This window comes from Ceratotherium simum, chromosome 29 (assembly GCF_057802395.1).
Source record: "Ceratotherium simum simum isolate JZ-2026a chromosome 29, ASM5780239v1, whole genome shotgun sequence".
In the NCBI taxonomy this organism is placed as follows: Eukaryota; Metazoa; Chordata; class Mammalia; order Perissodactyla; family Rhinocerotidae; genus Ceratotherium; species Ceratotherium simum.
Window position 1 is genome coordinate 13,373,574 of NC_141928.1, and position 25,730 is coordinate 13,399,303.

The following is a 25,730-nucleotide window of genomic DNA, read 5'->3' on the forward strand; positions in this document are numbered from 1 at the left end:
TGTTTAGCCACACCATTTACTACTCCATCTTAGCCTTTACTTCTTGCTTGTACTGAATCTAAAGATTAGCCATAGGTGAGCATTTATGGTATTCTCAAGTTTTTTCTGAGCGTGTGTCCTTCTCTATGCATATGTGTGGCTTTCTAGGATTCCCAGTATATGTGGGAGACTTTCAAAGCCCTTATTACCCAAAGATGCTTACTCTCCAGCTTTTCTTCCTGGCTTTCAGCATGTCTATTTTTTTCCCTGTTATTTTTTGTCCCAGGTGGCAGTGGCTTGTTTACTTGGCTTTCAACATTTTCAAGGAACTCCTTCTGCATAGCTGCTTCTGTGCTCTGAGGAAGTTCTGAGTTACGTGAGACAAAGGCACGCCCTTTGCATTAGTCCTTCAGGGAACCCACAGAAAGGTCAAAGCAGACAAATGCAATTCTTTTTTTTTTGTGTGTGAGGAGATCAGCCCTGGGCTAACATCTGCCAATCCTCCTCTTTTTTTTTTTTTTCTGAGGAAGACTGGCCCTGGGCTAACATCCATGCCCATCTTCTTCCACTGTATATGGGACATCGCCACAGTGTGGCTTGCCAAGCAGTGCATCAGTGTGTGCCCGGGATCCGAACCAGCGAATCCCGGGCCGCCCCAGGGTAGTGTGCGCACTTAACCGTTTGCGCTACCGGGCCATTCTCCCAAATGCAATTCTTTAAGAACAAGATATGCTGTATTCCTTTTGGGACTATGTACCCACACTAGGAACATGGGCTGCAATCTTCAAGACTGCCACCTCACCAGGGAGGTGGGTGGGGAAAGGCTATGATAAAATGTTACATGGTTGCGGTAAACCTTTTGCTATCTTCCAGATTGGTTCTGATACTTGTTGCCATGTTTTTCAGTGTTTCTGCAGAGGGATAGGCCCCTGTGATCCCTACTCTACCATTTTTCTGACCTACATTCTATTACTTGGTTTTTGACACTTCTATTTCAATCCACTTTATATCCTGATTTAACTTTTCATTTTCTAATTCTTTGTCTTTTCTAATTTCTTTCACATCAGGACCTCTGTAATCTGATCTTCCAAGTCCCCATTTTTTAAACCTACATTGTTTCTTTTCAGATATCTCTTAAATCAATTATTTTCTTTGGTTCAGTAATATTTTTTCTAAACTAACGTTAATGCTTTTTCTGTTTTTCTGATTTTCTGTTGATCTTAACTTCCCTCATTTCTTTCGTTATATTTATGGTGCATTTTAAATTATTTGTCTTCTGTTTTCATATTCTACGTTGTGTACTTTCTTGTTTTGCTTTTGAGATAGTTGCATTATTATTGTCCTGTGAATTCACATTCCCCTTTGAGTATTGGATATTCTTTCTGGCAATGCGCAGAAGGGATGAACCAAAAGTCCTGTCAGTCCTGGGAGTTTAAGGAGAAGGTGCGATGAGTCCTAAGTGGGAAGGCTACATTTATCATGAACTACAGTTATTTTCTCCTGCTTTTTAGAATTCCATTTACCAACTTTTTGTGTCATGTCTTTATCTTAAATCCACTAGGATGAAACAGAAATGATTTGAAAGAAGTATTCTTATAGTAGTGCCTCAACCCTGGGTATTTGGTGGGAAGAGTCGAAGAGTGAACAACTTAGCTAGTCACTCAACATCTCCTTTCCTCAATTTCACTATCCAGAAAGAATTTCCTGTAGAAGTCTAAACTGAAGAGAGGCAAGAGCAGACTTGAATTCACTTTTTTCCCCAATATCCTCTCACAGACAAGCAATAGATCTCTTACATATGCCAAGTCTCAACCTAGCTTTCTGTCCCCACATCACACTCCAGCTCGTAACTGTCTTCCTTATCCCCATGGGTTTCTCACTTCTTAATATTACTGTTGATTTCCTAGATTTTTGGCTTATCTCAGTTTCTCAAAGATTGTTTTCATGGGTGGGAGCCAGCAGTGTAAGCTAATCACCTTTCTAAGTACAACTTTGTCTTGACATGAGTACAGCCATGTTTGGCCGCTCCATTGACCTATAGCCACCAGCACACAAAGAAATACAAAGCTGCTTTCTGTGTGGTGGGAACTGGCCTTTTCCCGGGAACTGGCTTTTCTCCCACGGAGGGAGTTGCAAGTTGTAACATTTCAAGGCTCTTGGAGCGTCGTAGCACGGGATGGACTGGCCATCTGTGCCGGGCTAAGACGATAACCAAAGAAAACAATGCACGTACACAACTACTCGGCTGGGACGTTAGCCAAGGGGCTCAGGGCACGTACGCCACTGATAACCATTTTGTGCATGGGAACACTAGATGCTTGCTCTGCAAACTCTGTAACTGCTTATATAAACTGCTGGAGACTGAGACCCAGTGAGAGTTCCACCTGTGGAAGGGACACCTTGCCCAGGACGTGTGATCCTTGCCCAGCCACGTCACTTGACAGGGCTTTCCCGGCAGTGGGGCGTGGATGTTGTGAGTAACTGATTTGATGTGAAGTAATTGATTTGATATGAAGTAATTGATTTGATGTGTTCTCTTTTCGGTCAACCTGGTGTTTCTCTTTCCGGTTGATTTGTGTCATTTCTCTTCAGCCGATGTGGATGTTTTCCCTTTCCAGTCGGGCTGATGTTTTTTCCCTCTTAATATTTGACCTATTCGGATATGTTTGCAGACTCTCGCCTTTACTATCCTCTATATAATAAAATATACCTTCAGTCCATTTGTTTGGAGTGGAAAGTGTCTTTTACATCTCCGATCCAATCCCCGAACCTCTCATAACAAACTTGAAATCCAAAGGCTCATAGAAGTCAAACAACCTGCCCCAAAGTAGCGAGGTCAGGAAATGTTTTAGCCAGGTTTGGAATAAAAATTGGCTGTACTCCACCTCCTGTTCTGACTCCCTTCTGCCACAGATTTTAGCTGTCACAGGAGATACCCCAGATCAACAACCACACTAAGAATAGAGATACACACATATCTCTAGGGACAAAACTTATCAAATGCAAAACCACCAATACACTGCACTCCTTCCTCCCTGGGTGCTCCTTGGTGAGTGCTGGCCTGGGAAGCCAAAGTATGAAGCTAGAGCAATTACGTCATGCTTGTCTCTGAGGATCAGCTTGGAGAATCATACCCCAGAGCCCCAGAAACTAGAAATACTTCTATGACAACAAGCACAAAGCACAGTTAACATCCATCGCTGTAATCTGGGTTGATGCTTTCTAGTCGGCTCAATGCAACTAGCAGCCCTGAGTCCTCTGACCCTGCTCATTTGTAGGCTAAGAAGAGCACTGAGAGCTTGAAGCATGGTCCTCTGAGACTAAAAGGGGGAACTGTACGAAAAGGGTGAGTTCCTTTGGTAATAAATGCTGTTTGGGTCAGATAAATATGGTGAGTGCTGTGAGAAAGGGTCAGGGTTATGTTTTCCCTCTGAGACCCACAAAGATCCCAGTCAGTGTCCATGCCTTCTGTCTTTCAGACCATCCTGAGATAAGCAGCGGGAACTACTCCCTCACAGGGTGAGTCATCTATGTCTGCCTCCCGCAGAAAACAGGTTAAGCTCAGAGGTGGCTGTGATGCATGGTATTTAAGGACATGGGAAGTCCTGGGACGGCTTCAGAGTCCCAGTTTGTATTTACTATCTTCTTTGTGATATTGTGCAAGTGACTTAACTTCAGTGAGTTTTAAAAACTCATTTGTGAAATGTATGTAATAAAATTTATTATTATTTAATTAGATGCTGCATTGTATAGTGCTTAGGGTTTAAAGTGGCAGATCTTATTGCTTGTGTGTTACGTGAGCTGAGGGCCTGGAAGCCAGGGAATGTGGATCTTAGTGAATGTAGAGTAAGGATGGAAATAACCTGGAACTAACCTCTCCAACCAGTACTTATCACCTTGCTTTTACATTTTTCTCTCTCTGCTTGCCTGCTTTCCTTTTCCAGGTGGATTGAGTAAGTAACAATGGGCAGACCTTGGAGGGAAGGTCCAGCGAATTGGGATATACACATATGTGAATTAGGTGAGAAGTGTCTCTTTTAGAGAGGGCTAGAAGTACCACCTTTTCTACAGTTTTTGACATATCTCTCTTCTCTCCTTCCAGAAAGAGTGTTGGCATGGACAGAATCAACCAGTCCAGTGTCTCTGAATTTCTCCTCTTGGGTCTTTCCGAGAGGCCAGAGCAGCAGCCTCTCCTATTTGGCATCTTCCTGGGCATGTACCTGGTCACTGTGATGGGAAACCTGCTCATCATCCTGGCCATCGGCTTTGACCCACACCTCCACACCCCTATGTACTTCTTCTTGGCCAACCTCTCTTTTGCTGATGGCTGCTTTTCTTCCACCATAGTCCCCAAGATGCTGGTGAACATCCAGACACATAATCAAACCATATCGTATGTGGAGTGTTTGGCCCAGATGCACTTTTTCATGACATTTGGGGCACTGGATGACTTCCTCTTGGGGGTGATGGCCTATGACCGCTATGTGGCCATCAGCAAGCCTCTTCAATACACCACACTCATGAGTCCTCTTGTGTGTGTGCTCCTTCTCACAGCCTGCTGGGTTCTCACCAACCTTGCTGCCCTCTTACATACCCTGCTCATGGCTAGGCTCTCTTTCTGTGCAGGCAACACCATCCATCACTTCTTCTGTGACATGGTCCCTTTGCTGAAGCTCTCCTGCTCAGACACCTGCACCAACCAGATAGCCCTGTTTACTGTGGGCTCCATGATTCTCACTGGTCCTCTCTTCCTGATCATCTTGTCATATGCACACATCATCTCCACCATCTTCAGAGTCCCCTCTGCCTCCAGCAGGCAAAAGACCTTCTCCACCTGTGGGTCTCACCTCACTGTGGTCTTCTTGTTCTATGGTGCAGCAATCGGTGTCTACTTGTGCCCTCCTTCATCACACTCAGGGGGTAAGGACAGGGTTGCAGCTGTATTTTACACAGTTGTGACTCCTATGCTGAACCCCTTCATTTACAGCCTCAGGAACAAGGATATGAAGCCTGCACTGAGAAGGCTTTTTGGAATTCACACACTCTCTTCTCAGGGACTTTAATCCATCCATATTTTGAAGTTACACTCTGGAGAACACATGCGTTTATGAAGCAATATCATCCCCTATCACATTTTCTTAGGTTTTAGAGAAAAGTAATCTAGAAATCATTTTCTTAAATCCCCAAATCTGACAATGGATGTAGTCAATGTATTTCATAAAGGATGTGCACTGTATTATAAATGTAAATATTTCCCTGGTGTTGTGTAGAGTGATCTCAGCTAGATAGGGGGAAGGTCAATTAAAATTTCATTTATTTGCTGTTATTCTAATGAAAGTATGAATATTTTTTTAACATACAATTCAACCAGAATTTATTAGTCTCTCCCATTTGCCAGATACTGTGTCAGCCAGCGGACACAGTAAGAGCATGATTCCATGCTCTTACGGAATTCACTTTTCCATGTGGTATGTAGTTGCACACATATGCAATTAACTACAATAAAGATGCAATCATGGTGATTTCCCAACAAAGCTTAATATTTTATTCTACTTTCTTGACTCTTTAAATGTATTATGCCATTTAGTTCCCCAATTATAACCATCTTGATTATCACATTTTACAAATGGGGAAACTATAACCAGTAAGTGGGGAAGGGAAGGTTGAAATTTGTTTCTTGTCTGACTCTGGAGTCCAAACTCTTACATGCTTTAATATCCTGCTCCTCAATCCTAATGCTTGTATCAAGAGACAGATTCATATTAAGCTAATGTGTGTACGCTGATGCCTAACATGTGCCAGTCGCTGTGCTAAGCTCTATTGGCAAAATGTAAAAATGAGTGAGATACTGTCCATGTCTATACAAGGTAGAGACAGACACATGTTCAGCTTAGTGTTAATCAAATCAGATGGTGATAGTCACCATAATAAGTATTGGAGCACAGAAGGAAGAAAAATAATCCTGCGTAATGATGGTGAGGTACAGTTTTACCCATGAGGTGACATTTTATTGGTCCTTGAAGTGTGAGATCATTTGAACTGGTGAAGAAAGAGGAGTGAAGAGTCCATAGGGACAGGCTATTTACAATATAGGCCATGCTGGTTCTTCAAGCCATTACAGCCCAACCTTCTAAGTGTTTGTGGTGGTTACCTCTCCGTGTGTGGGTCTTGCCTTTTCTTTCCCAGTTCAGTTTCCATACAGTCTCTTGGCCAATTCTGTTCTTTGTGATTATCTTTCCCTTTGTTTCACTGTCAATGCTTTTGAATTCTGGCTGCAGATTAGTATTTCCTGGAGCTCCAGAACTTTCCAGAAAAGAGACCCTAGTATCTTTCATAAAAACAAAACAGAACAGGTAAGTCTAGTGCAATCAAGTTTGAGAATTTTCTTGTGGAATTTCTTTCCTGGCAACAAACGGACAGATGAAATGGGCTATGAAAATAACTAGTCTATTATTTACCATATTAAGATAAAACTCAGTGGGGGATGGAGCATGTTGAAAGCACCAAGAAATTCCTAAATACTTAATCTTGGTTTAATTCTTTTATACCTAACTCAATATTTTATTCTTTATCTGCTGTAATTCTCTGCTTCTCCATAAAAGTCCTTTGGAACCTGCTACCCACCGTGTATGGTTCTATCTCTGAATAACTTTATTTTACTTATATACATTATTTTAAATTACACTAGCAATATTATCAGAGTGAGGCATTCATCACTTCCAAAGAGTCTATTATATTCTTGTCTTTGTGCTTCTACCTCCATTCAAAAAAGATAAGCAATGGGATTACTTAATGCTCTGCCCACTAGAAAGATGTCTCTCACAACTGTTGTTTAGAGTCACTCCTGGGTTTTATATGGCAGGATACATTCTTGGCAGTATACATCCATCCATTTTCAGCTCATCACAATGTACCGTGATTTTATCCATGAACCAGGTTCAAGTGTTTTCCACCCCAACAGGCCAGCAGTGTGAGCTGAGTGAAAGGAAACTGAAACCAAGGAGGAGGACATGGGGATCTGGGCTGACTGTCCCTACTGCTTGTGCTCTATGGCCCTGCTTGAGCCTAATCCCAAAGACAGTATTTCCATTTTATGTTGGCTTGCTGCTGCACCCTTATACGCTGGCTCAAGTCTTAAAACTGGGTGAGGGATCATGATTGTTTATTGCAAAAGCACCATCAGCTTTTCACTGATGATTTTTGATTTTTTTTTTTTTGGTTATATAATTTAAGCAATACTCTCTTTGGCTTCCCATCTATCTCAGCCCTAGAAATCCCATGGTATATTAGCCATTTCAACAGATCCCTATAGGAGTTCTGGCCTTGCTGCACATTTTGGTATTTGGTATTTTCATTCACATTCCTTCTGATGGTGAAGTGCTGCCACCTGGGTCTCTGATACTCCAGAATAATTTTATCCCTGTTGATATCAGGGAGCCAAGCTCCACGTTAGCATTTTCTATCAATTCTGTCCTCAGGAGGAGAGCCCCCAGTTAACCTTTCAGTAATTCTGTTGTCCTCCTCACTAGTGTGTTCTTTATTGCTTTAGTGAAGGGAGTGTCTTCTGTCCCTTCTTGGGGAACACTGTTAGCTGGTGGGTTCTTTGATCTCATATAATAAATCCATTCTAACATGGCCACACCCCTGAGATTCTGACCTCTTCCTCAATACCAATTGAGAACACCTCAATTGCCAAGGTGTTCTAGCATCTTCATTTCATTTGCTGTAGGCTACCACCATAACCAAACTTATCGATGATCCCAGCAGTGTATGAGAACTGGTTCTAGGTGTTCGTGTCTCCTGAGTCATATGAGAGTGGTCCCATGTCAAACAATTTTACCCTATCCAGTCTTATGTTCCATACCTTCCTTGTCCAACAACCTAAGGATCCACTTCCATTTGTATTCCTCCAGTTATTAGTGGCATGTATTGGCCAAATCCTCCTCCCCTTTTGATGAGGAAGGTAAATATTCCTGTAGCTGGGACTGTTATTTCCTTTTGGGGCTATACTGAAATCTATTCCAAGTTATTAGTCTAGAGAATGAATGAGGCAGGCATTTTGAAGAAGGCAAACGTCATCTTGTCATCCACCTCAGAAGAGAGCCTTATCAATTATCAAATGCTGTGTAACAAACCACCTCCAAAATTAGTGTTTAGAAAACAACAACAGCAACCATTTACTTAGCTTACATTTCAAGGTTAGTAATTTAGATTCAGCTCAGCTCTGGTAATTCTTTCAGTGGTTTTGAGTAGGCTCACTAACGTGTCTGCAGTCAGCAGCCCATAAACTTGTGGCTCTACTTCTGGAGATTGGCTGCTTTTTCGCTGAAGCATTGGAAGGGAGACAGGGTCGTGTGTCTTTCATTATACAACAGGCTGGCCTAGGCTTGTTCACATGTTTCCAGTGTCCCAAGAACGTCAAGACAATAAGCACTTTTCAGATCTTTGCTTGTGTCAAATTTGCTATTGCCCTATTGGCAAAAGCAAGACTTATGGCCAATCCATATTCTAGGGGTGCAAATTTCACTTCTTGATGGAAGGAGATACAATTACATTGCAAGGATGCAGAATCAGTTACAGCCAATTGCTAAATCTACCACAAAACGTTTTCACAGTAATCATGCGGTGGGTCCCTTCTCTTCTCTGCCAGGGGAGAGAAGAATACTTCTATCCATCTGTAAGATTTAAAGGATCCTGAGGATTCAAAGTACTTCATCCAAATGCCCAAATAACAGGTCTTACATTTCCACCTTTTCCCCATCAGAACCCAGAATTCAGGATAGGAGACCTTCTAGGGCTATACTCCCCAAACTCTTATGATAAGAGTCTGGGTCTGATTTTCAGTACATGCTGCACTTTGGCCAGTTTCTTTAAATGCTTATTTTAAGCCATTTGGCTTTCACAGTGTGCCCTCAGTGATTAGGGCTGAGCTGAGCCTGTCATTGTCCTTCAGTATGTCTAGGAAAGAGAACAAAAGCAAACTAAATTCACAATTCTTAGACTTACCTTTTATTTTTTCAGTGATAGAGGTATTGTATAATCTAGTGCTTTTCCTTCTACCTCTATCTATTTCCAATCCACTGCAATGGAGGGTCTTATTGATTGTGAAGCTATACACACTAGATGTTACTACTGCCCACTCATCACCACCTGTGTGGTCCTTGTTACCATCTGAACAGCAAGGAATCAATTTCAGAACTCTATACCGAAGATGTTTGTTTGATTTTAGAGCCAATTTTGTTACCAAATGCCTTAGTTTGAGTTTCTTCAAAACTGATATTGAGACAAAGACTTTGATGCAGGTAGATTATCTCAAAGATGATCCCAGGAAACACGAATAAGGGAAAATGAGACAGAGAAGGAGGAAAAGCTAATGAAGGATGCAATTCCATGTGAATTATGCTGTAAGTAACTTTGTACTTTGTACAATCCTTCCGGAGACCCTCTGAGAAACCTTATTGAATATAATTCCACCAGAGGTCAGGGGTGTGGCGGCATTTATATTTCCACTTCTATCAGCTGTCAGTTTTGTTCTTGCTACATTCACACTAATTGCTTGCTGTTTTTAAGTTTTCTCTCTTTGGTTTTCAGCAGTTGACTATAATATGGCTGTTGTATTTTCATTTGTATTCGCTCTGCTTTGATTTCACTTGACTTAAATCTGTGAATTTATGTTTGTCATTGGTTTTGGAAAAATCTCAGACACTATCGCTTTGAATATTGCTTCTGCTGCATTATTTTCATCATCTCCTTCTGGGATTTTAAATAAACACACATGTGTATGTTACACTTTTTGAGTGTCTTCCTTATGGCTTTTAGGCTCTGTGATATTTTGTCTTTCAATTTCTTTTCTCTTTGTGATTCAGTTATGAGTTCACTAATCTTATTTTCTGTATGTTCAGTTTGCTGTTAAACCACTTTTTATTATTTTTTTGGTAACTGGTTCACTGAGATATAATTCACATGTCATACAATTCACTCTTTTAAAGTGTACAATTAAATGGTTTTAAGCGTATTCACATAGCTGTCGAATCTTGTGTCAGTTTTGAATACCCACATTTTTCAAGGAATTTGTCAATTTCATTCAAAATGACATATTTGTTCACATAAAGTTTATCATCACTTAGCAGTGATAATCCTTCTTTCCTTCCTGGTATAATTAATTTGTTTTCCTTTATTTTTCCTAGTGAGTCTAGTAGCTGTTTATCCATTTTGTTGATTTTTTCTAAGAACTAAAAAATTATCTCTATTTCTTATCAATACTATATTTCATTGGCTTCTGCATTTATCTTTATTATTTCCTTTCTTCTACTTACTTTTGGTATATTTTGTCCTTCATTTTATAGCTTCTTGAGGCAGAACCTTATATCATTTATTTGATCCTTTTTTCCCTCTTTCAATGTAAATATTTAAAGTGATGAATTTCCCTTTAAGCACTGCTTTAACTGAAGCTCGTCAACTTTGATATGTTGTCTTTTCAATATCTTGCAAATTGAAATATTGTCTTAATTCCCTTGTGGTTTATTCTTTGACTTGTGTTTTTTGGAAGTGCGATGGTTAATTTCCATGTATTTATGGCTTTCCTACATATTTTATTGTTCTTGATTTCTTTTTTTTTGCTTTTTGTGTTTAATTTTTTTACATTGTTTACTTTGAAATAATTTTAGACTTGCAAAATATTGCAAAAATAGTAAAAAGCATTCTCATATACCTTATAACAAGTTCCCCCAATTACTTTGGTGTAATTATCAAAATCAAGGAATTAGTGTTGATAAAATTCTATTAAATAATCAGCAGACCTCATTCAAAGTTTGTCACTTGTCCCAGTAATGTCCTTTTTCAGGTCAAGGATCCAATCTAGGATCACACATTGCATTTTACTGTTGAAATTTCCTTTAATTTTATATACTTCTTCTGTCTGTCTTTCATGACCTTGACGCTTTTGAAGAGTACTGGACAGTTATTTTGTAGAATGTCCCTCAGTTTGGAGTTGTCAGGTGTTTCCTCATGATTGAACTCAGATTATACCATTTTGAACTCCCACGAAAGTGAAATTGTATCCTTCTTATTATATCATATCAGGAAGTAAATAGTGTTGATATGTTTGATTACTGGTGATATTTGTTTTGGTCCCTTGGTTAAAGTGCTGTTTGTCTTTATTTGTGATATACGTTGCAAATATCTTTTTTCAGTTTGTCAATCGTCTTTTACTTTGTTTACAATGTTGCTTTGCCATGAAAAGTTTACAATTTTTATGTAGTCATATTTAGCAAATTTTTATTGCTTCTTGATTTTGAATTAAAGTTGTTCTCTACACTGAAGTTAAAGAGGAATTTGCCTTGTTTTCTTCTAGTACTTGTATGCCAAATGGCTACCCATTTGTCGCAGTACATTTGTTAAACAATGCATCTTTGTACCAGCAATTTGAAGTTCTGTCTTTATCATACACTAAATTTTTATTTCTGGGTATTCTAGTTTATTCTGTTCTATTCAGTTGTTTATTTGCATATTCATTCACCAGCACCACACTCTTTCAATTACAGCATTAAAGACATTTTCTATCCTCAAACAGCTAAACATATGGCCTCAAAACAGATAAACATTAACAGCTATTTATAGTAGAGTGAGACAAATGTTTTATAGAGATGGTTGCAAAAGTCTGTGGGCACACACGGGAGTGAATTAATAATTCCCTCTGGGTAGATGAATCCAGGAGGACTTCACGCAGGAGGTAAGATTTGTGATGAGTTTTGAAGAGAGCGTCAGTCATTGCAAAACAGAAAATAGGAGTTTTTCAAGGCAAGGGAAATAGAATATGGAAAGGTATAGATTTATGTCAAGAAAGGAAAATGAGAAGCTATTGTTTTGTAGGTGGTGTGACATGGAAATTTAATGCTCCTGATCTCAGGGTCTCCAATAACTTCCTTCATGTTAATTTTACAATGTGTGAAGACCGGGAACTGCCACTTAAAGTCACCCCTGGCCATTAATTCAGTGGTCAGTGCATGCTTATGATTTAACTGATCCTAAAACACTAGAAAGCAAAAAAAGGTGGTGAAATCAACATTTGGCTAGACTTCAGGCAGCAGGAAAAGTCAGGGATTTGCTGCTGCTATTGTAACCCTGGTTGGCATCACTAGAAAGAGTGAATAGTAGCAGAGAATTGCAATTACATGCACATTCGAGGAGAAGGTGGTCCAGGGCCGTGATATAGGCTTAGAACTGAGACATATCCCCAATATCTTTTTAAAGCTCGAGGCAATTTCCAGGTACTAGAAATTCATTCATTACGACAAAGGTGTGGGTGGACATGTCATCTTGTACCTTTAAAATGGCAAATGTCAAGCTTATCTCTGAGAGGGGGTGGAAGGGAAGAGAAAGGAAGGGAAAGAATGGAAAGAGAAGAGTAGAGACAGAGAAGAGAGGAGAAGAGAAGAGAAAATTGGGTATGATTTGTGTTAAACAGAATTTGCAGATCACAGCATGTGTCAGACTCTCTGCTAAGCACTTTACATGTGTTATCATTTACATGAATGCTCACAACAGCCTTAGATGATAGCTACTATAGTTACTATTACTATTCACTTATTTATTTTTGGAAACTCAGACTCAGGGCTGTTGATAACTTGCTGAAAGTCACACAGGCAGTGAATGGTAGATTTAATACATAAACCCAGGTATTTCTGACTCCAATGTAAGTCTTATTTTAATTTAAAAAATATTTTAAAAATCTGAGTTCATCAGTGAAATCTCAGTAGAGTCACAATTATATAGGGAATAAATTGACAGAGTGCAGGGCAGGTTCCAAAATTTCTCCTGTGGGTTATTGAAAAATCCCCTCTGTAGGTTGTGAGGATATGTCTGTAGCAGCATCCCTAGGGGAGATGCAATAATGCCGTTGATACAGTTATATTATAAAATAGATCTAAATATAGACTGTTGGCATAGTAATGAGAATGATGGTTCAGTAAAAGAAACTTAATGAGAGTCCTAAATAATGTGGTCCAAGTACCCTTCTCTCTGATTATGTGGCTTGATTCATAAGTCATTTCAGAGTATCTAACTAGACACTTAACACTTAAGCAGAGGGCGTGCTCCCTTGGGGAGATAACCAGCGTCTCTGAGGCTGTTTACATTTCCATCCTCTAGCTTCTTATTTGCCTTGCCTCATCTTCAAATCATGCGTTAGTACTGGGAGAAGTTGTTGGTTAGAACTGTGTATGTGAACAGTGTGAAGGAAGTAAGAAAAAAAAGAAAACTAATAATTGAGAGGAATATGTGGATTTCATGTCCGTTTAGGCAGAGTGTAATCATGAAGTATATGCATTTTGGACTCGGATGTCTGGGTTCAAATTCTGGCTCTGTCATTTATTACCTGTTTATCTTCAGGCAAGTAATTTAACCTTTTGAGCCTTTGTTTTCTCTTCTGGACAATGGAAATATTTTCCTCTAAGGCATGTGTTGAATATTGCTGAAGATAATGAAGATCTAAGCATAAGACCTGGAACAAGTAAATTTACCTATTACATATTTTTTTCTTGTAACTTTCCCAGAAACACTGCACGATAGAGAATATTTTATTACCTCCTTTTATGAGTGAGGAAATTGCGGATCAATGAGGTTATTCAATTTGCCCTAGGTTGGAAAGCTAGCAAGTGGCAGATGCAGGATTTGGACATAAGTATCCAGATAACTCTGTAAGTTTACTTCCCCTGAATTTCCAAAATGATGACATTGGTCTTATGGAGATTGCAGTGCCCTTCTGCTCAGGAGTCTCACCAACGCATTCTTTATGTCTTTGTTTCTCAGGCTATAGATGAATGGGTTCAGCATGGGGGTCACCACAGAATACATCACTGCTGCAATCCTGTTCTTGCTGGCTGAATCAGCAGTGGAGGAAATGAAGTACACCCCAATAGCAGACACATAGAACAAGCAAACTGCTGAGAGGTGGGACCCACAGGTGGAGAAGGCCTTCCACTTCCCACTTGCTGATGGGATTCTCACAATGGCAGCCACAATGCGGACATAAGAAATGATGATTAGCAAGGGGATCAAGATGGTTAATGCCCCTCCCCAGTATATCAGCACACATCGGTTGGCATAAGTATCAGAACAAGAGAGCTTCAACAAGGGGAGAAGTTCACAAAAGAAGTGGTGGATGACGTTGTCAGTGCAGAAGGATAACTGAGCCAGGAGAATGGTGTGGGTTAGAGAGTATGAATGAGCAAGGATTAGGGACATGAACACCAGCAGGATACAGGATCTGGGACTCATGACCAAGGCGTAGTGAAGGGGGTGGCAGATAGCCACAAGCCGGTCATATGCCATCACTGCCAGGAGGAAAACATCTAGACCAATGAACCACAGGAAGAAGTAGATCTGAGACAGGCATCCAGCATAGGTGACGGTATGCCTGTGGGTCTGGATGTTCACCAGCATCCTGGGGACCGTGGTAGACGATAAACACAGGTCAGTGAGGGAAAAGTTGGCCAGGAAGAAATACATGGGGGTGTGGAGGTGTGGATCAGAGCCAACAGCCACGACAATGACAACATTCCCTACCAGGATGACCAGGTACATACTCAGGAAGATGCTGAAGAGAAGAGGCTGCTGTCCCTGCTGCTCAGACAGGCCCACAAGGAGGAATTCAGAGGCACTGAAGGTGTGGTTTCCTGGTTTCATGTCGCTGGTGTAACCAAGGAATAAAATGGATGCCTCAAAACTTTTCTTGCCCTAGTATTTTCTAGATGCAAACAAAGGCATAAAATAAAGATGGACTCAGAATATTAATAGCTGTGCTTAATCTCATTGAATCCTGAAAGGACTCTATGAGATAGTTATTATTATGCCCATTTTATGATGAAACAGCTGAGTCTCCTAGAGAGAGTCAGAGGTAAAGTTTAAATCCAGCAATTCTGACTTCAGAGTGTGGGATCTTAACCTCTTTACTAATCTGCCTTTGATGAGGCACCCAGTACTAACTCATTTATTCACTCCACATTCAAAGAGTACTTACTATGTGCTAGCCACTGCTCTAGGTACCAGAGAAAAAATGGTAACAAATACAACAAGGTTCCTGCTGTCATATAGATAATATTCTAGTCAGAGGAGTCACGTAATAAACAAACTCTTACATAAATAAGAAAATAAGTGCTTAAATAAAAACAAAATATCGCTATAATTAGCAGACTACATTGAGCAGTCAGCAAAGAACTAATTATGGAAGAATGGATAAGAAGGAGCCAGCCAAGTAAAGAATGAGTGGACTATGCAGGGAACAGTAAGTGCAAACATGGGATGAGCACATGTACTTGGCGAAGCAGGAAGAAGGCAAGTGTGGCTCAAGTATGGTGTGAAAAGGAGGGGAGATAGGAGAGGTGGTTGAGGAGGGAGGCAGGAGCAGGTCATATACAGCCATGGAGCGCAGATTCTCAGACCACTCAGAGACCTGTGAGCACGGGGGGTGGTTAAGCAGCAGACAGCCATGATCTGACCTATGGTTTGGAAAGATCATTCTGTTGCTGTGGAGAGAAGGATTGTAGGGGCCAGAGTGCAAATAGAGAGGCCAGTAAGGAAACACATACTGGACCAGGATAGGGAGATAGTGTGAAGTGTGTGGATTGGGGGCTGTTTTAGAGAGTTTAGTGACTTGCCCAAGGAACCACAAGGGGTGGATCTGGGCTCTAGAGCAAAAGGCTTTCCCTCCTACAGCTGCACCCTTAGAGGTAAACATAGTAAAATTCTCTGAAGTAAACAGCAAAGAATTAAGGTGATTTCCTTTAATAACAGGAGCCAATTAAAAATTAAATAGCTAAAAGAATCAGAGAAGTGATCTCTACAATATGTCTCAAATGGCAGAATCCTTGGAATGTCCTGGACACATAAGACTAAGAGGAGGGTGCCAGAGATATGGATAACTCTGAGTTATTCTTAGAAAGAGAGAGAGTGAAAAAGGCAAAGACTTTGGGGACCATTTACAGCGTTGTGGATATAAAAATCATTTATGATGTGTTTGCTCTGTGCCAATGACTTCTATCATTTAATCCATACAATGTATTTGCTAAATATGTTTACCTTACATTTTCAGATAAGAAAACAGAGAGCTCAGAGAGGCTAACTGACCAGTCTAAGATCACACAGCAAATAAGAGAACAGGTCAATATTCAAACTAAGATCTGTCTTCTACCAAACCCGCAAGCTAATCCATTATGCAATTCCACCTCCGAAGACAGGCAAACGTTTATTTTCTCATGGGTATTATAGATATTTATCAAATACTTTGGGAATGCATCCACGTGGAGTAGACCTATCCTTTAGAATGCCTCCACAGTGGGTCTAGGGAGCCATGTCTGTAATTTTTAATCTATTCAAATATTTATTGATTGTCTACCTTATGCCAGGAATGCCTGTGGGCACGGGATATTTAAGGTTAATCGAAACAGGCACAGTCCCTGCACTTACAGGCTACTTGGGAAGACTGACAATAAACAATGAAACAAGAAAATATATAGTTAAGAACTCTGATTAGTATTGAAAAGGAGAGTTATGGTAGTATTACTGAGACAGTATCATTGGACGGCCTAATTTAGATTAGAGTTCAGGGAATACTTCTTTGAGAGAGTTAAATATAATTTGAGACCTGCAGTAGTAATTAGCTATATCTGGAGCAGAAGAGAGAAGAGTAGGGATATAAACTTTCCAGCATATGTGAGGGTCCCAAGGTCATACAGGGCCTGGCCAGTATGGGAAGACCAGTGTTGCTGCAGAGCAAGATGATGAGTTGCACGAAATGTGACCCCGGCTCTCCGGCCACAGGTGATTGAACCAGGGAGTCAGGTAAATCAAACCGAGTTAGGCTGTCTTTTCAAAATGGAGTTAGTGGTATACAGAGTTTAGGCAGTTCGTTTTGGGTTCTGAAGATATAAGTTTGTGCAGAAATTGAAGTTCCTGTAAAGTTAGGAAAAGAGGCAGCATCCTGGGCACGAGAGCCTTGTGTAGGAGGAACAGAAACTGAGATATATCTGCAGAGAGAACATTGGAACAAAGTTGGAGAAAAGAGCAGTCAAGAAGTGTGGCATTCCAGAAAGACAGAGCAGCTGCGTCCTGATTTTCCAGTGTAATTTCATTCTCTTGAGTCTTTTCTTCTCCCCCGTAACGAGAGGCAGAATGACTTAGTGCTCAAGAGTTCAGACTCTGAGGTAAGACAGACCTGGTGTCCATCCTTCCTCTGCATCTATCAGCTATGGATAAATTACAAAACACCTCAATGATTGCAACAACAATAGCGAGAAGAAGAGTTAACAAGTATAGACTGTTAATACCCTGCCAGGCACTGTGCTAAACATGCTTGCTCTTCTTCTCTCATTGTATTTCACTACTTCATAAGATGAACTCTCTATTTTTCAGATAAGAAACTGAGATATACAGAAGTGAAGTAATTTGTCCCAAATGAGGCAACTGGTCGGTAGCCAAGCCTAGACTTGAACTCTGGCCCATCTGATTCAGCACTTACCCACCTGATCTTAACCAGTCTCAGATGTTATGGAGCAGTGAGATTCTGCAGCATTAACGCTTTCCCCTTGGACAACAGCCTCTTCCCCTTATGGAATGGAAATGAAATCCAGTGTTCTAGGCAACTGTGGAGTAGATTTCTGGGTCAAAATAAATGAAACTGAGAGGGCCTGAGGGGGTTCATGCTGGGAATATTTACCAGGTTTGGAGGCCTCAGTGTTCTCATTAGTGGGGACAGAGACTAATTGTCTCTGAATCCCTACAGAGGGGAGGAGCAGTGCTGTTTTCAAGTGGGATTCCTGTTCTATTTGCAAACTCTCGGTGAGTGTTGCCTTGCCCATCACCTTAGGAGGCACTGCTCTGGGCTTGCTACCGTCGCCCTATTCACTTCCAGCTGTGACTCAGAAGGAGGAACTTGGGTCACAGGTCCAGATGGAGACAGTAGAGATGAGGCATCTGTTTCCTCATCTGAACTTGACGTTGTCTTATCCCAAGTATCTTGGCCAATATTCTAACCCTACTGTGTGTACCTTCATCGAGTGCAACTAGGTTCTCTTTTGTGCAACAGAAATTCGTAAATTTAATGTAGACCAATTTATCAGTTTTGTCGGATATTTTGCTCACCATGTTGTTTGTGAGATTCATCAGTGTTTACTGTGTATTTGGTTTATTTATTCTGATTCTGTTTAGAATTCTACTATGTAAATACACCACAATTTTTAACCTGTTATAATGTAGATGAGCATTTAGTTTTTTTCCAGTTTTGGACTATTATGAATAGGGCTGCTATGGATATTCTTGTAAATAATCTTTTGATAAGCCTATATGTGCAGCTCTTTGGAGGACATACCTAAGAATGGAAATGCTGGGTCATAGGGAACACATTAACAGATCCTACCCAGTGGCGCTCTAGAGGGCTTATACCGATATACATCCCCATTTGTAGTATAAGAGGGTTGTAGTTGCTCCACATCCTCAGCAAGACTCAGATTGTTGGTCTTTTAAATTTTAGCCATGCAGTGGGTGTGTATGGTAACTCATGGTGGTTTTAATTTGTATTTCTTTGATATTAACTAAATTTAAACACCTTTTAATATGTTTATTGTTCATTTGGAAATCTTTGGCAAAGTAGCTATACAAACCTTTTGCTTATTTTTCTTTTTTCTTTTTCTTTTCTTTTTTTTTTTGTGAGGAAGATTAGCCCTGAGCTAACATCTGATGCCAATCCTCCTCTTTTTTGCTGAGGAAGATTGGCCCTGGGCTAACATCTGTGCCCTTCTTCCTTTACTTTATATGGGATGTCACCACAGCATGGCTTGGCAGGCGGTGCGTTGGTGCGCGCCCAGGATCCTAACCTGCGAACCCTGGGCCGCCAGAGCAGAACGCGTGCACTTAACCGCTACACCACCAGGCTGGCCCCATGCTTATTTTTCTATAGCATTTTCCTCCTTTTTTCTTATTGATTGGAAGAATCTTTTATGTATTCTGGATTTGATTTCTTTGTGGAAGATGGATAGGTAGATAGATAGGTAGACAGATAGATACAATCTTCTACCTTACGAGTTGCCTATTCACTATCTAAATGATATAAATGATATATTTTGATGAAGAACAGATAGTAAATTTAAATTAGTCAATTTGTCTATTTGCTCTTTTATAATTAGTACTTTTTGTATTTTGTTTTAACTTGGCCAAATATATAAAGATAGCCATCTATGTTATTTCCAAAAAGCTTTTGTTTTTTACCTTTTATGTTTAGATCTATAATCCTTCTGGAAGTGATTTTGGTTTATGGTGTGAGTTATAATTCATCTTTCTCCTTTACAGATATTCAATTACTCCAGCACCATTTGTTGTAAAGGCCATCCTTTCCTCCCTGCATTGCAGTATCACATTTTTCACATATATGTGTATAAGTATATAGCTATGCATGCAAATCTTTCTATGAAGAAGTTTTTATTTCTCTTGGGTAAACGCCTAGGAGTAGAAATGTTGGGTCAAGTGTATGTTTAACTTTATGAGAAATTGACCAACTGTTTTCCAAAATATATTTACATTACGTTACAACCTGCAATGTATGAGAGTTCTAATTTCTAACATCCTCACTATCACTAGATATTGTCAGTAATTTGAACTTGACTCATCCTGGTGGGTTTGTCATTGTATCTGACTGTGGTTTTCATTTGCATTTATCTGATGATCAATGAGGTTCAGCGTTTTTACACATGCTTATTTACTATATATCTTTGATGAAATATCTGTTCAAATCTTTTGTACATACTTTTTTTTTAATAATTGGGTTGCTTGTCTTCTGTATATATTCTGGATTGAAGTCTTTATTAGAAATATGTTTTGCAAATAATTTCTGCCAGTCTGAGGCCTGCCTTTTATTTTGTTAAGAGTTTCTTTTTTTTTTAATATTTTGTTTATTGCAGTAACATTGGTTTATAACGTTGTATAAATTTCAGGTGTACATCATTATACTTCTATTTCTGCATAGATTACATCATGTTCACCAGCAAAATACTAATTACAACCCATCACCACACACATGTGCCGAATTATCCCTTTCGCCCTCCTCCCTCCCCCCTTCCCCTCTGGTAACCACCAATCCAATCTCTGTCTCTATGTGTTTGTTTATTGTTGTTCTTATCTACTACTTAATGAAGGAAATCATATGGTATTTGACCTTCTCCCTCTGACTTATTTCACTTTGCATAATACCCTCAATGTCCATCCATGTTGTCACAAATGGCTGGATTTCATCGTTTCTTATGGCTGAGTAGTATTCCATTGTGTATATATACCACAGCTTCTTTATCCATTCGTCCCTTGATGGGCACTTAGGTTGCTTCCAAGTCTTGGCTATTGTGAATAACACTGCAATGAACACAGGGGTGCGTGTATCGTTACGCATTGGTGTTTTCAAGTTCTTTGGATAAATACCAAGAAAGGGAATAGCTGGATCATATGGTAGTTCTATCCTTGATTTTTTGAGGAATCTCCATACTGTTTCCATAGTGGCTGCACCAGTTTGCACTCCCACCAGCAGTGTATGAGAGTTCCCTTCTCTCCACATCCACAGGAAACATGTTGTTTCCTGTCTTGTTAATTATAGCCATTTTGACAGGTGTGGAGTGATATCTCATTGTAGTTTTGATTTGCATTTCCCTGATAGTTAATGATGTTGAATATCTTTTCATGTGCCTGTTGGCCATCTGTATATCTTCTTTGGAGAAATGTCTGTTCAGGTCTTTTGCCCATTTTTTAATTGGGTTGTTAGTTTTTTTGTTGTTGAGATGCATGTGTTCTTTATATATTTTGGAGATTAAGCCCTTATCAGATGTATGGTTTGCAAATATCTTCTCTCAATTGTTAGGATGTCTTTTCATTTTGTCGATGGTTTCCTTTGCTGTGCAGAAGCTTTTTAGTTTGATGTAGTCCCATTTGTTTATTTTTTCTATTGTTTCTCTTGCCCGGTCAGACATGGTGCTTGAAAATATGTTGCTAAGACCGATGTCGAAGAGCGTACTGCCTATGTTTTCTTCTAGAAGTTTCATAGTTTCAGGTTTTACATTGAAGTCTTTAATCCATTTGGAGTTAATTTTTGTGTATGGTGTAAGGTAAGGGTCTACTTTCATTTTTTGCATGTGGCTATCCAGTTTTCCCAACACCATTTGTTGAAGAGACTTTCTTTTTTCCATTGTATGCTCTTGGTTCCTTTGTCAAAGATTAGCTGTCCATAGATGTGTGGGTTTATTTCTGGGCTTTTGATTCTATTCCATTGATCTGTGTGTCTGTTTTTGTGCCAGTACCATGCTGTTTTGGTTACTATAGCTTTGTAGTATATTTTGAAATCAGGGAGTGTGATGCCTCCAGCTTTGTTCTTTTTGCTCAGGATTCCTTTACCTATTCTGGGTCTTTTGTTGTTTCATATAAATTTTAGGATTCTTTGTTCTATTTCTGTGAAAAATGTTGTTGGAACTTTGATAGGGATTGCATTGAATCTATAGATTGCTTTAGGAAGTATGGACATCTTAACTATGTTAATTCTTCCAATCCAAGAGCACAGAGTATCGTTCCATTTCTTTGTGTCTTATTCAATTTCTTTCAGCAATGTTCTATAGTTTTCGGTGTACAGATCTTTCACCACTTTGGTTAAGTTTATTCCTAGGTATTTTATTCTTTTTGTTGCAATTGTAAATGGGATGGTATTCTTAATTTCTCTTTCTGCTACTTTGCCATTATTGTATAGAAATGCAAGTAAATTTTGTATGCTGATTTCGTATCCTGCAACTTTACCGTATTCATTTATTACTTCCAAAATTTTCTGGTGGATTATTTACAGTTTTCTATATATAAAATCATGTCATCTGCAAATAGTGAGAGTTTCACTTCTTCCTTTCCAATTTGGATCCCTTTTATTTCTTTTTCTTGCCTGATTGCTCTGGCTAGGACTTCCAGTACTATGTTAAATAGGACCAGTGGCAGTGGGCATCCTTGTCTAGTTCCTGTTCTTAGAGGGATATCTTTCAGTTTTTCACCATTGAGGATGATATTAGCTGTGGGTTTGTCATATATGGCCTTTATTATGTTGAGGTACTTTCCTTCTATCCCCATTTTATTCAGAGTTTTTATCATAAATGGATGCTGTATCTTGTCAAATGCTTTCTCTGCATCTATTGAGATGATCATGTGATTTTTATTCTTCATTTTATTAATGTGGTATATTACATTGATTGATTTGCGAATGTTGAACCATCCCTGCATACGTGGAATAAATCCCACTTGATCATGTTGTGTAATCTTTTTAACGTATTGTATGCGATTTGCCAGTATTTTGTTGAGGATTTTTGCATTGATGTTCATCAGTGATATTGGCCTGTAATTTTCTTTTTTTTTGTTTTGTCCTTGTCTGGTTTGGTATCAGGGTAATATCAGCTTCATAGAATCAGTTAGGGAGCTTCCCCCACCCTCAATTTTTTGGAAGACTTTGAGAAGGATAGGTATTAAGTCTTCTTTGAATGTTGGGTAGAATTCACCAGGGAAGCCGTCTGGTCCTGGACTTTTATTTTTGGGGAGGTTTTTGATTACTGTTTCGATCTTCTTACTGGTGATTGGTCTATTCAAATTCTCTACTTCTTCTTGATCCAGTTTTGGAAGGTTGTATGATTCTAAGAATTTATCCATTTCTTCCAGATTATCGAATTTGTTGGCATATAGCTTTTCATAGTAGTCTCTTATAATCTTTTGTATTTCTGAGATGTCTGTTGTAATTTCTCCTCTTTCATTTCTGATTTTACTTATTTGTGCCTTCTCTCTTTTTTTCTTGGTGAGTGTAGCTAAAGGTTTGTCAATTTTGTTGATCTTTTCAAAGAACCAGCTCTTGGTTTTATTTATTTTTTCTATTTTTTTTTAGTCTATATATCATTTATTTCTCCTCTGATTTTTATTATTTCCCGTCTACTACTGATTTTGGGCGTTGTTTGTTCTTCTTTTTCCAGTTCCTTTAGGTGCATTGTTAGATTGTTTATTTGAGATTTTTCTTGTTTGTTGAGATAGGCCTGTATTGCTATAAACTTCCTTCTTAGAACCGCTTTTGCTGTATCCCATAAATTCTGCAATGTCGTATTTTCATTGACATTTGTCTCCAGGTATTTTTTGATTTCTTATTTGATTTCTTCATTGACCCAGTCGTTGTTCAGTAGCATTTTGTTTAGTCTCCACGTATTTGTGGCTTTTCTGATTTTCTTCCTATAGTTGATTTCTAGTTTCATACCGTTGTGGTCAGAAAAGACGCTTGGTATGATTTCAATCTTCTTAAATTTATGGAGACTTGTTTTGTGGCCTAATATGTGATCAATCCTGGAGAATAATCCATGTGCATTTGAAAAGAACGTGTATTCTTCGGTTTTTGGATGGAATGCTCTGTATATATCTACTAGGTCCATCTGTTCAAGTGTGTCATTTAAGGCCAGTATTTCCTTATTGATCTTCAGTTTGGATGATCTATCCGTTGGTGTAAGTGGAGGGTTAAAGTCCCCTACTATTATTGTATTACTGTCTATTTCCCTTTTTATGTCTGGTAATAATTGCTTTATATATTTAGATGCACCTACATTGGGTCTGTGGATATTTACAAGTGTTGTATCCTCTTGTTGGATTGTTCCCTTAATCATTATGTAATGCCCTTCTTTGTCTCTTTTTATAGTTTTTGTTTTAAAGTCTATTTTGTCTGATATGAGTACTGTTACCCCAGCTTTCTTTTCATTGCCATTTGCGTGAAGTATCTTTTTCCATCCATTCACTTTCAGTTTGCGAGTGTCTTTAGGTCTGAAGTGTGTCTCTTGTATGCAGCATATATATGAGTCTTGTTTTTTTAATCCAATCAGCCACCCTATGCCTTTTAATTGGAGCATTTAGTCCATTGATGTTTAAAGTAGCTATTGATAAGTATGTACTTACTGCCATTTTGTAACTTTTTTTTTCTCAGTCTTTTAGTAGTCCTTCTCTGTTCCTTTCTCCTTCTATACAGAATTGATGATCTCTTTAGTTTGACTTCTGCCTGAATGCTCTACTCTTTAACTCCTCTCCTGCCTCCTTTTATGTTTTTGATATCATATCTAACTTCTTTTTTGTGCATTTGTATCCATTACCCTCTTATCATGGAAATAGATCATATTTGCTATTTGTGGTCTTTTCTTTTCCCCTTAAATCAGTCCCTTTAACATTTCTTGTAGCACTGGTTTCTTGGTGACAAACTCCTTTAATTTTTGCTTGTCTGGGAAATTTTTGATCTCTCATTCCATTTTGAATGATAACCTTGCTGGGTAGAATATTCTTGGCTGTAAGTTTTTTCCTTTTAGCACTTTAAATATATCGTGCCACTCTCTTCTAGCCTGTAAGGTTTCTGCTGAGAAGTCAGCTGATAGCCTTATGGGGTTTCCTTTGTATGTAACTTGTCTTTCTCTTGCGGGTTTTAGGATTCTCTCTTTATCTTTAATTCTGGACATTTTGATTATGATGTGTCTTGGTGTGGGCCTCTTTGGGGTTATCTTGTTTGGGGCTCTCTGTGTTTCCTGTACCTGGATGTCTGTTTCCTTCCTTAGGTTAGGGAAGTTTTCACCTATTATTTCTTGACATAGATTCTCTGCCCCTTTGTCTCACTCTTCTCCTTCCAGGATACCTATAACACGTATGTTAGTGCACTTGATGTTATCCCAGAGGTCAGTTAGACAGTCCTCACTCTTCTTAATTCTTTTCTCTTTTACCTGTTCACCTTGGGTAATTTCTTCTATTCTTTCGTCCAGCTCACAGATCCATTCTTCTGTATCTTCTATTCTGCTTTTGAGTCCTTCTAGTGAATTATTCATTTCCAGTATTGTATTCTTCATTTCTGATTGGTTCTTTTTTATATCTTCCATTTCTTTGTTGACATTCTCACTGAGTTCATCTATTCTTCTCCCCAGATAAGTGAGCATCCTTAACACTCTTAGTTCAAACTCTCTGTCGGGTAGGTTGCTCCTTTCTGTTTCACTTAGTTCCTTTTCTGGGGTTTTGTCCTGTTCCCTTACTTGGAATGTATTCCTTTGCCTCCTCATTTTCCCTTTCCCTGTGCTTGTGTCTATGTGTTAGGTGGGTCAGCTACATCTCCTGCTCTGGGATAGGTGACCTCATATAAGTAATGGCTTAGGAGGCCTGCAGTGTGCTTCCCTCAGTTCTCAATGTTCCAGGGATGACCCCAATGTGGGTTACGTGTGTCCTTCTGTTGTGGCCTGTTTGCTCTCCCTGTAGGTGCCCAGGGAGGCCGAGTTATGCCCCTGGCCAGCTGCTGTAATGCTCAGCTGTTTGTAGTTGTTGTGGGCCCTTCAGTCTCTTTATCAGGTGTGGGGAGCCCCAGCACAGTTGGCTACAAGATCTAATACCACATTTGTGTTGCAGTATTTCTTTTAAGTGAGTAGGCCCCCAGTGTGGCAGGTTCTTAGGCTCACGGCCTTACAATAGCTATAAGCCTCCAGGCTTTAGGTCTCTTGTCAGCTCCCTGAGGATTGCAGCTGTGTGGGGCTGGCCTCAGGCACAGGAACACCCAATGGTTTCAGGCTTTGGAAGGTTGGGCAAACCCCCTATGTGGTTCTTTGAGAAGCACAAGTCTTCTGCAGCTGACAAGCCCTGTTGCCCACAGGTCCACACAGACAGTCAACACAGTCCTGCCCCGTGTGAGCGCCCCGACCCCCAAG

General features: G+C 39.5%; 2 protein-coding genes across 2 annotated transcripts; one reads left to right on the top strand and one right to left on the bottom strand.

Moving 5' to 3' along the window:
- Positions 1-1,140: 1,140 nt before the first annotated feature.
- On the top strand, positions 1,141-6,505 carry LOC101397996 (olfactory receptor 1N2-like). The gene has a single exon (XM_087419148.1). The coding sequence runs from the start codon at positions 4,095-4,097 to the stop codon at positions 5,040-5,042; it is 948 nt and encodes a 315-aa protein (XP_087275274.1). The 5' UTR covers positions 1,141-4,094; the 3' UTR covers positions 5,043-6,505.
- A 7,214-nt stretch (positions 6,506-13,719) lies between these two features.
- Positions 13,720-14,664, bottom strand: LOC101393791 (olfactory receptor 1M1-like). The gene has a single exon (XM_004423417.1). It carries the CDS (start codon positions 14,662-14,664, stop codon positions 13,720-13,722), a length of 945 nt encoding a protein of 314 aa, XP_004423474.1.
- Between the last annotated feature and the right edge of the window lie 11,066 nt (positions 14,665-25,730).